Source organism: Solea senegalensis, linkage group LG13, assembly GCF_019176455.1.
Source record: "Solea senegalensis isolate Sse05_10M linkage group LG13, IFAPA_SoseM_1, whole genome shotgun sequence".
NCBI lineage: Eukaryota > Metazoa > Chordata > Actinopteri > Pleuronectiformes > Soleidae > Solea > Solea senegalensis.
This window is the reverse complement of record NC_058033.1, coordinates 13,352,286-13,369,878: the sequence shown is the minus strand read 5'-3', so window position 1 is coordinate 13,369,878 and position 17,593 is coordinate 13,352,286. Positions and strand designations below refer to the sequence as shown.

The 17,593-nt window shown below is 40.5% G+C and overlaps 1 protein-coding gene across 1 annotated transcript; it reads left to right on the top strand.

The window, feature by feature from the left end:
* The first annotated feature begins 2,676 nt into the window (after positions 1-2,676).
* On the top strand, positions 2,677-15,468 carry ywhag1 (3-monooxygenase/tryptophan 5-monooxygenase activation protein, gamma polypeptide 1). The gene is made up of 2 exons (XM_044042825.1): positions 2,677-2,940; positions 13,354-15,468. Exons 1-2 carry the CDS (start codon positions 2,854-2,856, stop codon positions 14,008-14,010), a joined length of 744 nt encoding a protein of 247 aa, XP_043898760.1. The 5' UTR covers positions 2,677-2,853; the 3' UTR covers positions 14,011-15,468.
* Positions 15,469-17,593: the final 2,125 nt, after the last annotated feature.

Genomic DNA, 17,593 nt, shown 5'->3' with positions numbered 1-17,593 from the left:
AAGCAACACCAACTGTTGCCATGACATCAAAGCAACCCATAGGCAGACATGCACACACAGATGGACATTCCTTGAATTCATTATTTCAATTTCTACTGCTTTATCCTCCACATGAGAGGAGTGGGAGCCAGTCCCAGCTGACACAAGGTGAAAGGCAGGGTACACCCCGAACAGATCACCAGATATTCCATATCTAACAAATAATGTGTTCCTGTTGCCTCTAAACCATCATATAATTAAACAATCATTTACATGTCAGTGGCTGTGTGTGCCATTATCTGAAACATGCATGTCTCCTTTCTTTGTAAATCTGGTGAGTCTCCTATTTTAATTTGCTGAAAGGAGACAAGTGTGTGACTGCAGGATGTCTTTCCTCCCAGGAGAGAATCAGACTGAGGTAATTGGCCTGTTTTTCTGCCAGTTTCATGATTTTCAAGCTACATTATTTCCTTCCTTAATTAGTCATTTGGCATTTTTTTTGCTTATACAAAGTGATTTTTTTAGGTTTGTACATGCATGAAGAAATATATAACGGCCAGTTGTAACATAATAAAGCATAACAAAATCAAGTGAACTGATGTGAGCTGGCCACCGTGGCAATATGGGATTATTAGTTTATAGGATTAAGATAAATAAGCAATGAGGTGGCAAAAATAGAAAACGTAGTCAGCAGACAAAATTCTATTATATTCTCTGCTGGTGACATATATATTTATACCAACGTGGTGTTTATACTTCTTAATAATGTTAAACTGTGTGTATGAAAGGTCTTTATTCTATTTGACAATGTTATGTACATGGTTGTTGTAGGTTTCCTCTTAACTGCTGACTGGGGAGCTGCAAACTTTTGTGTCGTTACAGACTCCAAAGCGTATACTTAACTTGAATAACCTGTTTATCTTACATGCTTTTATTGTTATGTGTGAGTGGTCTCAGGAGTGGAATGAGGCCATGTTTATCAGTTATGTGAAGATATAATGCTGCAGGTCTGGAATAATGTCCACTTTTGGCTGTTTCCTTAATTGTGCAAAATACCCGGTCAAGGCATAAGTGAACTAATGACGCTTTCCCATGATACAGTTCTGGCACAACTCGGCTCAATCAGGCACAACGTTTTCCATTACTTCATAGTACCTCTTCGACGGGGTCGTCATAGCATGGCTGCACGGAACTGTGGTGACGGCTATATGCTACACAAACATACAAACTAGTGTACGGGCAAGGGAGTTGTTTTCAGTGTACTGAATGATTAGAATCAAAAGATTTGTTCAACGAATCATTCAGTACTTCCTGCATGACCGGAGAACAGACTCTGTCTGTCACTGAATTGAAATACGGCTGTTGGACGTCATGCTCATTACTGCCAATCAGTGGCCGGCAGTCTGTTGACGTCACATTTTAGTATTGGCTTAGCTCGCTTTGAACCTTGCCAGAGCAGGTACCAAAAAAACACCAGGTACCATGTACTATCGCTGAAAAAAAAAAGTGTGCTAGAACTTCAAGGGCCCCCCTCAAACATTTGCATATATTAAAACAATCTAGATATCATTAGATATATAGTGTTTTTGTTACTTTTTTTGTCTTATTTTGTAGAGGTTTTTTTTAGTGCACATTTGCACATCTGTTCTATGTTTGTAAACCAAAATCATTAAACTGGTTTGCTTGGTTAATTTAAGTTCAGTATCACCACACCCGTGGTATACTTTGCATATAGCAGAACCTGATATACTATACTCGCGTGTCATGGTCCTGTAGTATCCCACTTCACCGTCGGGTGGAATTTTCCGGGGTTTAGATGTGTTTTGGCAAAGTGGGGAGTTAAGTTAATGCTTGATTTTTTCCCTGACTCTGTTTCTGTTTCTAACCCTAATTAAAAGTTATAGAGTTAATATGTGAATATTAAACCTGTAAAACATGTATCCCCTATAAATGAGTGTAAATATAATCTGTCTTCTCTTCAATCTGACATTTTCTTTTGGGATCCATCCATAAAGGGTTAGTTTGACTATCAGATCATCCTACCTGCATACATCTAAATCATTTTCTGATGGGGTAGGTTTTATCATTATATCGTCCTACCTGCATAAATCTATGTGGCAGCATATTCTGATGGGGTAACTTTCATCATAGCATCCTACCTGTATGAGTTTGAACATGCATGGCATCGTTTCCCGGCACTGCACCTTTAATGACTTTAAAAACAATCTTCTTAAAAGCAGAAAACTGAGAAATATAAGAGATAAAAGTACGCTGTATTATTTTCTGATGAGGTAGCACAGATCGATCTATAAATTTAGCCTTCGGTAGGGCGTTTCGACAAAGTAGTATGTATGTCAGAACACCTTTAACATTAACTATTCATTTTCAGGAGCCTTTCCTGCCAACATGGCGAGGTGAGCAAACTGAGTCACGTGACGCCCAGAGCTCTTTATGGAAAATGTGACAAGACACCATCAGCGCCACATAAAAGAGGAACACCATTGTCTTTGATGTCTGAGGTGTGGACCCACCTCTCTCTCCAGACTGTGGGGCCACCGGGCTGCACTGTCACTGCTCTCTCTCTCCGCGCCTCCCCTTGTCTCTCTCTCTCTCTCTCTCTGAGCTGCCTGGATCGTTACATCACTCGATAAGGCCACGCCCACGTGGGTGGTGACACAACAGAGGGAAAGTGGTAGGAGGGGGAGGGGCGTTCCGTCGGCAGGAACATAGACAGCAGGCAGCAGCTGCAGCGAGAGGATCCGCGATCTCCACTCTGCCTTCAAACATTCATATTACCACGTCCAGCTCCCAATAAACACACACACACACACGCAGGACAGCAACGCACAAACATACACTTACACGACTTCTAAAATGGTGGACCGCGAGCAACTGGTGCAGAAAGCCCGGCTGGCCGAGCAGGCAGAGCGGTACGAGGACATGGCAAATGCCATGAAATCGGTAAGTAGGCTCCCTCTGTCTGTCACCAGCTTTGTCTCATGTCGAACATCAAACATGTGTCAATGCTTTAAAATGTGTCAATGCTAATTACGCTAGCATTAGGACAGTGATTTGCAGATTATGGCTCACGGTATTCGGGCGTTATTTTAACGAAAGAGGATGAAGCCACACCAAATCGGTGTATTAAAGTAGTGATTAAAGACGATACTGGTGTGGAAGACACGGCAGTGGGTGTGAGAACTTGGCACTGTAGTATGATTTAGGCAGCATATTTTTTGAACGGGCCTAGCAAAGCCTGCGTTCAGAATTCAGCAGGCATTTCTGAGCAAAGTAAATGTGTAATTACTGGGATATAATAAGGTTCAGTTGACGAGATACGTTCACGGTTAATGTTTTTTTTTTTGTTTTTTTGCTGGCGGTGTGTCGCGGTGGATCGTGGTTGTCTGACATGCGGATTGCTTGATGTTGGGGCGGTGCCTTTGGCCGAGCTCCTCCACAAACGGGCAAGCTGCAGACACAAGACCAGTGCACCGAATAACGCACAGAAACACACACACACACACACACACACTGTCAACGACGCTGATTTTAAATCGTGTGTGTTTTGAGCAAAATGTGTGTTTTTAATTGAGCGTTTTAACGTGTCACGTCGAAAAAGATGCGCAGAGGACGAGCTATGTAGGTGGTACCATGGTGATGATAAAGATGTGGCAGGCTCATGATGGGATGGTCGTGTTCCGGTTTTCGTGATGCTGAGCACTAATACTGAGCAAGCACTGTGTGATCGGTAGTCCTCATGGTTACCAGAGCCCGATACGACCTCATTTATGTGTTTATGTCCAGGTTAGGCATTAAATGGTTAGGGATAAGGTTTTGGCTTGGCTGTCCAAATCAATGCAAGCAAATGCATGGTCCTAACAAGAATAGCTGCGCAAACCTGTGTCTGGGTGTGTGTGTATGTGTTAGCACCTCTTCTCAGCTTGCTGCTGGAGGCACACCGTCCCTCTGTCTTTGCTTCACGCTGCTGGCGCATTGCAAAGAGCGTTGCCGGCTGAAGGTTGATCGCAATCTATTTGCGCAAAGGCAAGAAGAGCGCAAGCTACGAAGCGTTCACCTATCATACGTGGGTGTTGGTGGTTGCCGCACAAGCATAGAGCCTTCCAGAAAGCTCTGTAGCTGTCATATTGCAGCAAATGCCAGGTTCTTTTCTTTTTTTCTCCTTTTTTTTTCTTTTTTGATCCGGGAGTTGTGGCATGACGGACTTGCCTGTGTCAATCAATGCCATGCAGCAACCGCATCCCTGCGTCCTCGACCTCCTCCTGCAGGTTTCCCCACACAGAGGCGTGCCGCAGCATCTGCCAAGATGCAGCACAGGGCCCACCCGTAGTGCACCATTTCACAGACTGCCTTTCATCACAGCTTCACAACGCCTGCATCTTTACTGTATCGTCATTCTGTGGACAAAACCATCACACAGGAATGGTCACTTTGGCAGGGGAGGTGTAGGGATGCTGGGGCGTGTGAGGAGGCCCTCTCTCTTGGCTCCTTTTATTTTAACTCTGGCCTTAATATCATTGTGGAGGCTCAGGTGGTCACTTACAGTGATTTCTATGTGTCAACGTGGAAATCTCTAGTAGCATTACTCAATCTGGTTTTATTTTATTTTCAAATTTTGGTAGGTTTACTCTCGTATTTCCATAATATTCCATATCTATTAATGAACACAGATTTCCTTTCTGTATTTTTGAGGAGTAATGCCTGCCTCTGTGTATAATGAAATATGGAAGTGAAAGATACATCAACTTCACCTCCAGAAACCACCAAGTAAGCTGTCAGTGTCTTTAAAAGGCCTTACTGTATGCAACTGCTCTTTAGGACCAGGATGTAGCAGTTACACTGGAGGGGCCATAGCTCCACCCCTTCCAATTTATGCCTAGTCAGAGAGAACGAGAGAGAGAGATTGAGAGAGAGAGAGCGCGCTGCCCCTCACCCGGCCTGTCTCTCTGCAGCACTGGGCAACGGGTGTGTCTGCTGCCTCGCCCATCATTTGAGGGGAATCCCTTGCCACTGCAGGCATGGTAACCGTGCCAACGGAACCAAATACCCAGGATCACGGAACGTGGCGCTGCACCCATCCTCAGGAGGACTGTAACGCTTCAGAGAACAGGAACCAGGCACGACCACAATGAATGATGATGTTAGCGGGCTGCAGTTAGCACTGTATTTTTACCTCTGCCCTTTTGTACAATTACAGTGAAGAAGATATACAAACGGCATGTTTTGCCATTATTGCTGTTTTTAAAGCATAAATAACTGAATTTTATTGCTTTAAGAGGAACTTGGGAACAGTTATCAGATTCCTTTCACTACTTGTAACTAAACTGGGGGAAAAAAAATCAAGGTTTAAGTCTGTGATCTCATACCAACACTAAGTGAGACTGCCCTTTTATTGTCAGATTTGTCTTCTTCCTGCACTACTGGTCAGTTATGTAATGCGTATAGTGAGTGAGCAGTAATGCAGAGCCAGTTGTGTTACCGTTTTGCCTGTTATCAGTATGATGGTTTCTTGGTGCACACAGTAAATCATTTATACATCCCGCAGATAGAACGTACTGTATGTACTGTACCCATATTGAACCACTTAAGAAAAGAGCATTACTAATCATTTGCTATCCATATAAAAAGATATCAGTGCTATGATATGCACATTTAATGAAACTATTACATCATATACCAGCCACATGGGCACTTGACAGTAACAGTTCACCAGTATCTCCTAAAATATCACAAGTGTTTGTACTTGCTGTAGCCCAGTCACTTCTTACATCTTACTTTCTTTCAGAGAATATTTAAAAAAAAAAACTGCTTCTTAGACAAACCTTTTCCATTTTTTCCATTCACAGATGAAAACATGTATCAACATGTAGTTTATGTTTAACGATACTAATTAATAGTTTTGATAATAGCACTTTTTTGAGCCATCTGCATTTTTTTCAGGTTACATTGAAATTCTGTGAATTAATGGTTTACTAATAATGATAATATGTCTAATTTTTTTGGGATGCTTTACATTTTTAATTAAAGGTTTTTTTTCTCCATTAATGACAACCAAAGTACATATTTGATTACTTAAGTAAATGCAGTACCCATGCATTTCTGCTTTATAACAGTTTGCATCAATGACTGCTAAAACACTGATTTGCTCAGATTACAGAAGGCATCAGTGTCCCTCTCTCTCATTAGCTCTTTTGGCAAAATAACACGGTTTAACTCAAAATGTCTGTGTCTTAGGAAGCGCATGGCACAGAGAGTAGAGCTGCAGCTAACAATTTTTTTCATTATCGATTAATCTGTCGATTATTTTCTTGATTAATCTTTTGGTCCATAAAATATCAGAAAACCTTAAAAAATGTTGATCGGTGTTTGTCAAACCTGGAAAGGATGATGTTCTCAAATGTCTTGTTTTGTCCACAAACCAAAATGATTGACTTTTAATGATTTCTTTGTTATCCAGAGCAAAAAGTTTAAACAATTGATTGAATTTTAATCATAAAAAAAGCTTCAAACCGATTCATCGATTATCAAAATAGTTGTCGATTTAATTCAGTAATCGTTTCAGCTAACAGAGAGCATCACACTTGATGAACTGAAAGCATTATTTAACCATGGTAAAGTTTATTAAAGTGCTTTAGCACACACACCATCAGCTCCATAGTATATACATTTTAAATCCACTCACTTTGCAGCAAACACAGTGTGGATGGGTTTAGGTGCAATTTAGACAAATGATATTCAGGATTGGTCACCATGTAGTTTTATTTCACACCTGGGACCATATTGACAGTAATTTACACTGCACATGTCTGAAAACAGGGGGAAAAAGCAGTAACCATGGTAACAGCCAGGTACAGGGTAACGCAAACTTGCATTCTCTGCACAGTTTGCATTATCTGCGTCAGGCTCAGGTCTGGTTCGAACACCTCAGATTCCCTTCTGGGCTCTGTTGGTACTTGTCGTGTCGTGTTTGGACAAGAAATGTAGCCCTAAGCATCAGTAGTGTGAAATGAGAACAAAGTGATCATTTTGTTTACAGAAAGTCACAACCTGTACACCTGAAGTGTCAGAAACAACACCACCCTCCATCATCAAATTGTGTCTGGTCATCCATTATCAATACATTATCTATGATGCTCATTGTCGTAGTACGGTTACAGCCCACACACCATCTGGAGTAAAAGGTACTGTTCTCAGTCGAAATGCTAGCCTGACTCAGGTAATTACCATTCCAAACTGTACCATACTGAACTGTACCACTATCAAAACACATATGTGATAATATCGCAGGCCCCCAACCCCCAATTAAGTTTGCCATGCACTGAACCTGGGGAAAAAATTGGAATTCTTTCTAATAGGTCTCCATCAATTTTATTAATCAACTATTTTGATAATCGATTCATTGGTTTGAGTGATATTTTAATAATAAAAAAAAAGCTTTCTGATTTTTCACCAGCTTAAATGTGAATATTTTCTGGTTTCTTTGCTCCATATAACCAAGAAATCATTACAACTGAATAATTTTAGTTGGAGGACAAAACAAGACATTTGAGAACATTTGATTAATCAATTATGAAAATAATTGTTAGTTGCAGCCCTAGTTTCCAACTAAAGTGCCATATAATTGTGGTTTAATTGCTCAAAACCTGTAAATCATATGAATATCTAATTATCCAACAGCCTATATTTAAATCAATTTGAAATAAGCCGTTAATAAATCAGATCGTAAACAGATTAGTTCAAGTGTTTACCCATGCGTGCACAGTCAAGGATATAGTAAATGCTCTGTATCTGTGCCAGTAGTGAGTGATCCTGCAGGGCCCACAGGACCCAGAACAAGTGTGGGTGGGAAAGAGTGATCATCATTTCTCACTGCAAGACTGCAGAAATGTTATATAGAATAATATGCCAGGCTGTTACTGTTTGTTGTAATAGTAATATAGCTATTATTATACCGTAATAAACGTAGTTGTCCTCTATGTCAATTTGAAATAACCAGAAAAACTCCCATCAGTGCTTCAATGGTTTGAATCGCCAGGTAACACTAATTCATAATGTATTCAATCAGCCATAATTAAAACACTGATATATTTACTGCCATGAACTTTTATTAACACATAACACATAATTCTAAGGAAACCAGGAAAAGAAACAAAGCTGTGCTTCTAAAAGCCAGTGTTTCTCTCTCGTATGCACACCCGTGTACACAATCCTAGTGAGTGATAGAGCCTGAGTGACAGGTGCACATGGGCCCAGCCGGCAGCACGAGGAGTTCTGAAGGGGCAAACCCTCTGTTGTTGCTTTTTTGTCTTCGCTGTGCAAGATTAATGTATAGAAAAAGAGAAAAGTCTCAATCAGCTGTTTTTACATGCCTCCCCCTGCTAATTTTGCCCGAAAGACTACTTTTGGCTTCTCCCTTAAGGGGTCGCCACAGGGGAGCATCTGCCTGAAATTATGGATTCACAATTTTAAACAGTGTATTTTATTTCCGTGTTCTTTTGTAAGCACTCTAACTGATAGAAATGGACGTGTATTGTGTTGTGTGCAGGGATGAACCCCATCTCCACAGGAATGGGTGAGAGTGGCATGGTGCATCTTATTGGATGAAGCTTTAAAATTACACTATTTTTATACTCGCACAATGTGCCTATTATATGATAGGGAGTTTTTTTAGTCTGACACCTTTACTGAGATTTATTTTAGAAACAATCAGTGTACCAAACTAGGGAATGGGGTTATAGCCCCAGAAAAATGTTCTTCCTGTTCTAGTTCATCATCATCATCATCTTATAGTTTTTCTTGTCCTGGAGTAATAGGGTGCATCAAAACTTTTGTTTCTTTATTTCTCAGTCCACCTTTATTTCCCTGAGTCCACCTAATGTCATCTCAGGACACTCCAGGGTTTCCTGAGATTTATCTTGACTCAGTGATGAGTCACAAAGGCACTAGGAGAGTTACCCACCATTTCCACCTACATACAATGTAAGAGCCGTATATTTGCAGCAATATGTGCACAACCAGCCTTTTACTGTACCTTATTATCTCGAAGTTTTGTAAAGTTTTAAATGATGCCTGCGACTTGGTAGTCGGCACTGCCCTCTAGAGGGACTATTGCATAAATGTCCATGTAGTATGTAGGGCAGTGACGGAGATCACATTTGGGATGGACTGACGTAAAACTGACAAATGGAGTATAAATGGGCCTTTAGTCATGACATAAAATGCGTCATTGTGCAGAAAGGTCAGCACAGACACACAACTAAAAAGTGTTGTACTGGAAAACAGAGAGGGTCATGCGGAGCTGATAGGCTTCATCAGTATTGTGTCTACTCCTTTGGCGATATGGCAAGCCAATGCATTTTCTTTCACAATTCAAGGAGCAAAGTATCACTTGTCACTACATTTATTGTTCATAGAAGAATGGCTCAAGTTGCTGCTTGATAGCTGCTTTGTTGGGAATTGCATGCACCTGAATGAGCTTATTATCTAGAATGTATGAAAAGAGCAGTTTCCTGAAAACAGGTGTGACACTCGACGTGACACTCGGCTGCGGCCCTGAGACACTCGGGTTTCTCAGAAGTTACTCACTTATCTTAGGACGTTTTAGGATCTAGGATTCTTAGTTTTGATTTTTATTCAGCTAACGTGGCTTCATATTTTAATTCACAGAACTGTTATTATTCATTATTATTCATTCCACTATCTATTACGAATATCGCACTCATACACTGCCTTGTGTATCCATCCTTTTTTTATTATTGCTAAACCAGTCAGTCCCATTCACACCACCAGTGACGTCAGTTAATCCATGGCGCCTTTGTGCTCTGCTGCCAGAAAGAGAGTCAGCATGATGGATGGAGGGGGTTTCCACATCAGGTTAAGAGGCTGGGAAGTAATGACAAATGAGCAAAGAGAAGACGGAAGGAAGGAGTGGAACAGGAAGAAAATTGGGAAGCTTTTGGGGGTGTGGCAAACCTTATGTGAATGCTAACCTATTAAATGTAAATGGGGGATGGATGTATACTTGGAGGGCACTGAGTTCTAACGCACTCACTGTCTCTCCTCCGGATATCAACGGTCACACAGAGAGTAGAAGTTATTGATTGTCCTGACCGGCCTTTGTTTTCCAACACTCAGTTGTTTGGAAGTTTGACTGCCTTGTGTTAACTTGGGATGAGTCACGAGAGAGCAGGCGCAATTGATGAGCTCTATGAGGAGGACAGAGCTCTATTGTCATCCCTGCACCACAGCTTCTGTCAGAGGCTTTCTGCTCACCCTGCAGCCCTCTGAAACAATGGGATGTTTTTTACTGACTTCTCTGTTGCTCCTGTTACAAACTCCTGGTTGCATTTGCTGTAGCTCAGATCCCCGTTCAGGCTAATTGTATGCATTATGTAATTGGGTGACATTTCCTTGTTTGCTAGTACAGAGGTTAGCTATGACTAAATTTTATAACATTTTGTGTAGAACCACGCCTTGGTGTACAAGCACAAACCTCCTCCACCCTGCTGAAGGCTCTCTACAACACGAGTCACTAACCTTTGAGACTGAGAGCTACCCGAAGGATATAGAGGGCTACCATGTTCTTGCATTTTACCATTTGATTTATGAATATTATACACTTATCAGAATCAGAAATGTACGTTTAGCATTTGAAATAATGACCAAAAAAAACAGTTATTTGAAAAATCACACTTGTTATCTCAAAACTAGAGACAGTCTTTTCTGTCTCAGTCAGATCTAGGGCTGCAACTAATGATTGTTCTCATGATCCATTAATCTGTCGATTATTGTCTTGATTAATTGAATACTTTGGTCCGTTAAATGTCACAAAATGTTGAAAAAATGTTTCCCAAACCTCAAAATGGTATTCTCAAATGTCTTGTGTTGTCCATAAACTAAAATCATTCAGTTTTAATGATTTATTTGTTATATAGACAAAGAAGCCAGAACATATTCACATTTAAGAAGCAGAACATTCAGTTATCTTGTTTTAATTGTTAAAAAAATATTGAAAACAACGATTAATTTAGTAATCATTGGCCATTAAAACACTCATAATGTTTTTTTGCATCTTAAACGGGGAAGAAGATGCGTGGTTCATCATTTTAATTCAAAGAAAGGGTGAAGCACACTGATGGTGTGGCTGTTAAAGCCAAAGGTTTGGGGAAATAAAATTGCAGCTCGGGATAGTTCTACAAAACAAATTATTTAAAGTGTTGCCTTGTGTGGGGAACATGAAATTCCACTGTAATTTTCATTGCAAGGCACCTTCCTGCCATTTAGTTAAGTACAGAGGCATATTTAAAAAGTGTATATATTACAGAAGTGCGCATGACAACAGGTCAGTGACACAGTTGTCAGGCACCACACACAGTGTGGTCAAACGGTTGCTTGTGAGGCACAAAATGTGAAGTAGCTTGACCAGTGTAGCAGCTTTCCCCATATCATCAGCCATGTCAGCGTCCTACTGTCTACGTTCTACGTTTCTACTGTCTCCAGCAGAAATAACACGGAGCTCACAAACAAAGCAGATTTTGCAGTCACCATGGAAACAGGAGATCGCTTCCCTTGTACAGTGCAAATAATCCTTCAGATGAATAGTTCCACTGCTGTTAAAATCTACATGATGATTTTGCGCATTATCACTGAGCACATAGAAGTGAAGATGGGTGGAGAAGTGTGTGAGGCGTCATGAGATAAGGACATAATTAGTCATATAGTTTGTGTCAATAGCTGACGAGCCTACAGTGACCGTGATACACTGACGGGTCCGAGGATTTAACGCTCCACCCTGCTCGTGTCCTTTATGTGATAACAATCAGAATTGCGCCACCATGCAGTGCGGCTGTGTATGGACAATGTTTGTTTTGGGAGGAAAGAACTTAACACTAAGTGTCTCTTTTAAACTAGTGTGACCCCAGGTCACAGCATTTTTTTTTTACCACTAGGAAGCTAATACTTATAATTTAATAATAATTTTTGGGGAAAGCATTCATAGTTTCTTGAAGTATTTCCTGAACTACTTGCCTCTGCATTTTTCATTATGAAAAAAAAACCAATATCCACAGTTGATTGAATGATGTCCAGTAGCACAAAAATGAACTGAACTTTTCCAGGGTGAAAAAAAGTGTTCCTTCAGTTCACTCTGAAATCAAAGAATAAAGCACATAAATAATATAATATTCTTGAGAGACAGTAATCATGGGTTTTTCAATCCATTTTTTAACTAATTCAGTAGCTGAATAACAAAGCCAACAAATTCAAAATTTGGTTCAGAAACTTCCTCAGAATACTTTTGCTGAAATTCTCTACACATGCTCTCCTCCTGCTTTTACTTTCTGTCCACTTCATCCAAACCACCTCCAGTTGGCGTAGCAACTGACTTTGTTGTTGTAGCTAACAGGATTAGTCATCAGGTTATGTAGGAAGTGAAGCAAAACTTAGAGATTAAAGCTGTGAGTTTTAAAAAATCCATAAAATAAAAAATAAAAAATAAAAAAATAAAAGTACATTTTTATTTACCTTTTTGTAAGTTCAACACTTACACAGTATTTAATGCACTGATTGTATTTTTTTAACAGATTTAAATAAAGTGTCTAGAAATGATATACAGCATGTATCAAACACACGTCGTTTTATATATTTGAGTAAAAGCATTGAGAGGAGCAGTTTCATGTGACTGGCTGGGGCGGGGCCCCCCGTTCATGGAACTAAAATCTGTCCGCTGGCGTTACACGCAGAAAAGGTCTGTAAAGATGCGTCTGCTGCACAGTCCCCGAGGGGCATAAAGGATTAAATCCTCCGGTCAGACACGGGCCTGACAACACAAAACAAAAGCAGGCTTTCAGACCTTTACAACAGCCTATCAGGAGTGACCTCAGAGGATGATGTCAGTGTGCTAGGGGGCGTGTCTTAGCCTCCTGAGTGCAATGACTGTTGTCTTGAGTTGGTTAGTTAGTTAGTTAGTTAGTTAGTTAGTAGACTTAGTTTGCAGTCATCTGTGGCAGAGTTTTAGATTTGTATTATCTTGAAAAGAGAGAACAGGAGACATCTTAATGTTTTTGTAGGGATTCAAATTTATTTATTTGTTGCCTGTGGGAGACTGTGTGGCCTTGGAGGTTTGTGCTCTCCGAGTGCTTTCTCTAGTTTAGTTCTGTAGCATTTGATTATTGTACCTTGACATGAATGGACTATACAACCGTTTTTATATGGATAGTTGACTTTATAGCATGTTTTGTATGCATTAATTATCCTGTTAGCTTGCTGTTGAATCTTTACTCATTATACATAAACAGCACAGTTGATGTAACGACATGAATTGCTAATGCCTGCATATTTTGATGATTTTTTTTTTAGGTCACAGGGCTGAACGAACCACTATCCAATGAGGAGAGGAACCTGCTCTCCGTGGCCTACAAGAACGTGGTCGGGGCGAGGCGCTCATCCTGGCGTGTCATCTCTAGCATTGAGCAGAAGACGACGTCCGATGGCAATGAGAAGAAGATCGAGATGGTGCGGGGCTACCGGGAAAAGATTGAGAAGGAGCTGGAGGGCGTGTGCCAGGACGTGCTCAACCTGCTCGACAACTTCCTGATTAAAAATTGCGACGAAACGCAGCACGAGAGCAAGGTGTTCTACCTGAAGATGAAGGGCGACTACTACCGCTACCTGGCCGAGGTGGCCACAGGGGAGAAGAGAGCCGGGGTGGTGGAGTCCTCCGAGAAGTCCTACAACGAGGCCCACGAGATCAGCAAGGAGCACATGCAGCCCACCCACCCCATCCGCCTGGGCCTGGCTCTCAATTACTCAGTCTTCTACTACGAGATCCAGAACGCCCCCGAGCAGGCGTGCCACCTGGCCAAAACCGCCTTTGATGATGCCATCGCAGAGCTGGACACCCTCAACGAGGACTCCTACAAAGACTCCACTCTCATCATGCAGCTGCTACGAGACAACTTGACGCTGTGGACGAGCGACCAGCAGGATGACGAGGGAGGAGAGGGCAACAATTAAAGAGTCCAAAACCTCATTCTGCCAAAACACAACACGCGCGCTCACAAATGATGACAAAATCAAAATAGTTCAAAACGAGTTCCTAGAAATTGAAAAATAAAAAATGGGAGGGTGGGATTGGGTGGTGGAACATCAGTGGCCAATTTAGCTGATGGTACTAACATGGCTGCTGTTCTTTATTTTTCCAGTTAATAGTGAAAAAAAGAATTAGGAGGGAAGACAATTTTTGTTTGACAAATAACCTACAATTAAAAAAAAAAGAAAAAAAAAAGTATCAAACCCCTCCGCGATAGCCTCTGCAGCATTTGCCAAAACACCATTTTAGAAGCAAGAGGTACGTCATTCAGCACAGTGTGAGTGTTAGATAATGATAATACCTTCACACTGGCGGAGACTGGTCTTATCGCGCAAATGAAGCTGAGCTGTCTTATTGTATTTGCTGAGGGGGAGGAGCAGTCAGAAATTAGGTTCCAGTGCTTGAGCAACAAGAAAATTAGAGTTACCTTGAATGTCATGGCCTTGTTAGCGAGAGAGGGAGAGCAAGCGGGATGGGCTTTGAGGGTGTCAAACTTCAATACGTAATAATACATACGTACGGGGCATCTTAAGTTATGATCGCTGAGTGAGGTTGTATCTGTTATTGAAGAGAACATAAAAAAATAAACATTTGTTTGCTTTGTGTCAGGTATGTGTCCAGCTCAGTCACACAGTCATACTGTAACTAAAAATACAAATTCATGACGTTAGTGCAGCTTGTCCCTCTCATGTGCTGATGTGCTTTATTGAATAAATTAACTGTTTTTGGACACCCAATTCCTATTTGTCAGTATTGTTGTTACTATAGCAACCTCTATTGGGTCTTTTTTGCTTATAGGAATGATTTGATTGACGAAAAATCTGGATAGCAAAAATGGAAATTTGAACAAATGTGACGATTGGAAATTATGAAATAGTTAAAAAAGAAAGAAAAGTCCACCCTTATTCTCCAGTTATGCTATCTTCATAACAAGCAGTAGGATCTCTGAAATGGCACGTGTAAACCACAGACTTGATTCGTGAACCAAGATAGAGCACATGCAATGTTAAGTGGAAGCTCTAAAAGCAGATTTGAGGTTTGTGGATTTATTTTGTCTTCAGTTTCTTCTTGGTCGAGAAATGCACTTGCCTATTATACTGTTTCTTCAGTGTAAGATGATAACTGCTCCAATATTCTCCATAATACAATATTGTGCATGCTGGTGATGTATTTATACAGTAGCTTCAATTGATTAACTTATACTGTAGATGTTATGTATTCATATGAACATGGAATTACTAGAATTTAATCAGATTATTTTCTATTTATTTCTTTTTATTGCGATTGTCAGCTAGTTTATTTTAATCTGTGTTTACTCCATTTGCTGAAGTACGCTATACCAAAACAGTGATTGTTAACAATAAATTGATCTGTTACAGACATCACGATGGTGACATGCAATTCTTGGCAAGGGTGAATATAAAGTGATAAATATTTCTGACAGTGGGAGTTTCAAGTGTTTTATTAGTTATGCATCACTTAATGAGAGTCAAACGGATAAATAGGATAAATAAGCAGTTAAACACTGCAAAGATGATCCAAGTTTTAAGTTACATACAGTTACTACAGTATAGTGGACCCATTAGTTTGCAGTGGAACACAATTCTTACTTCTGCTAACTAGGACCTAACACATCATATAAGCAGCAGTTAAGAGAAAGATCCACATGTGTGCTACATTTAGGAGGAGATCGTGTTAAACTGCTTCAAAATGAAAATCATTTCATTTCTGCATCCTTGCAGAATGCTTTAGGCAAGGGTCACGCTTTAGAGAGGCTGCCATGGTTTCTCCAGCAGCCCCAAAAAAACATTTTGAGTTTTGAAACAAAGAGAGAAGAATGGCTCCACATGAACCTGATGCAGAAGCCAACGGAGGAGGAGGAGGAGGAGGAATTGGCAGAGAGTCAAAGTGCTGGCATCGTTTCTGATATGCAAAGGCAACGTAGATCCCTGATGTGCTTGGGAAAGGTAGGGGTGGGTGGAGAGTGCTTTGTTGCAGGCTCACACACTTAGACGTCACTAATTATTACACATTTGCCCTTCAAACAAAACTAGAAGTATCATCAGCAACCTCTCATTTTACCAACTAACAGTAAACCCAACCCCAGCCTGCATATCTCTGAGTAACTTTGAAAACCTGGAGAGAACATGCACACTGCACACAACAAGACTGCTGGATTCAAAACCAGGAGTACTATAAAAAATGACAGCAAATGAACACAACACTTATAAAACACTTGAGGGAAGCATTTACCCCCTCTGCACACATCCACTCAATCTAATTACTCTCTAAAGAGCAGCTCCTTAAACTGATAGCATGCAAATTGAAGGAGATGTGTTTACCTGCAGGTTCATGAACAGTGAAATGATATAATTAGACTAATCGGAATCGGACAAACTTCTTGTTGCTTAGGACAGTGGCACTCTAAAACTTTTTTATGCGAAGTACCGGCTGAGAAAGTATTGAGCCCTCAAAATGACACCACTATCGCCGTTATGTCGACGTTAACGTTAAAATACAGTGGTGTAAATGGGCCGAGTGAAGGACTTGGTCACAGGAGGCAGATTTATTCCCAATAAAATACTTTGCTCTCTCATCTCTCCTCTTCATCACATATCCTTCATTCACTTGGTATTAGATTAAGATGGAGCAAGAGATACAGTGACTCTATTATTATTTACTTTAAAGTACCATGGGCTGAGAAAAATGAAAGATTTCAAAAGTATACACAGTATTGCAGGTAGGATCAGTCCATTAAACTCTTGCATCAGACATAAAACAATGACAGGACAAAGACAACCTCACTATGATGAATTGAAGTCAGTCAGTCAATAGAGCTCTGGTAGTTGACGTCACCCAATCCCATCATGCAACATTCACATATAACCATAACAACTCCATTGCTGAGAAGCTGCAGGAGACAGGCAGGCACATGCTCAGTGAAAACATGGCTGATTTTAGCTTTCAAAAACACCATCTCTGCCAGCTCTAGTTTATGACGTGTCAAGGGTACGTTTTCCCACTTTCTCTCACAATTACAGTCTTTACTGATAGGAAACTGAATTTGATGTCACTTTTTTGTATCATTAACTTTCCTGAACCAAAGTCCACAGAGAGAATCAGTATTTTTCACTCGCAGGAGTCGTCGACGCCCTCTGTGATATTATGTTTACCTCATATACAGTAACACCTGAACTATCACCTTAAGACAGGAGTCTCAAACTTCACTGACCTGGGGGGCCTATGGGTCTCTAGTCTGGTCAGGAGGGGGCTGGTCAACAGAAAAAAAAGTCTCATATTTTGAGAAAGAAAAAAAAAATCACAGTATTCCATCACGTGTAGTTCAAATTTTTTATTTTTTTTTTGAACTACATCTAGTTTATAATAAAAAAACAACATATGTATGATGCAAAGATTCATCTATAAATAACAAAAGTGGACAGAAATGAAAATGTTATTAAATTATAATGATATTGAGGGGCTGAGGAGCCGCAAGTTTGGTACATC

Coding starts and splice junctions, on each gene's coding strand:
- ywhag1 (XM_044042825.1), top strand. CDS start 2,854: ATGGTGGACCGCGAGCAACTGGTGCAGAAAGCCCGGCTGGCCGAGCAG. Junction 2,941..13,353: donor TGGCAAATGCCATGAAATCG/GTAAGTAGGCTC, acceptor TTTTTTTTTTAG/GTCACAGGGCTGAACGAACC.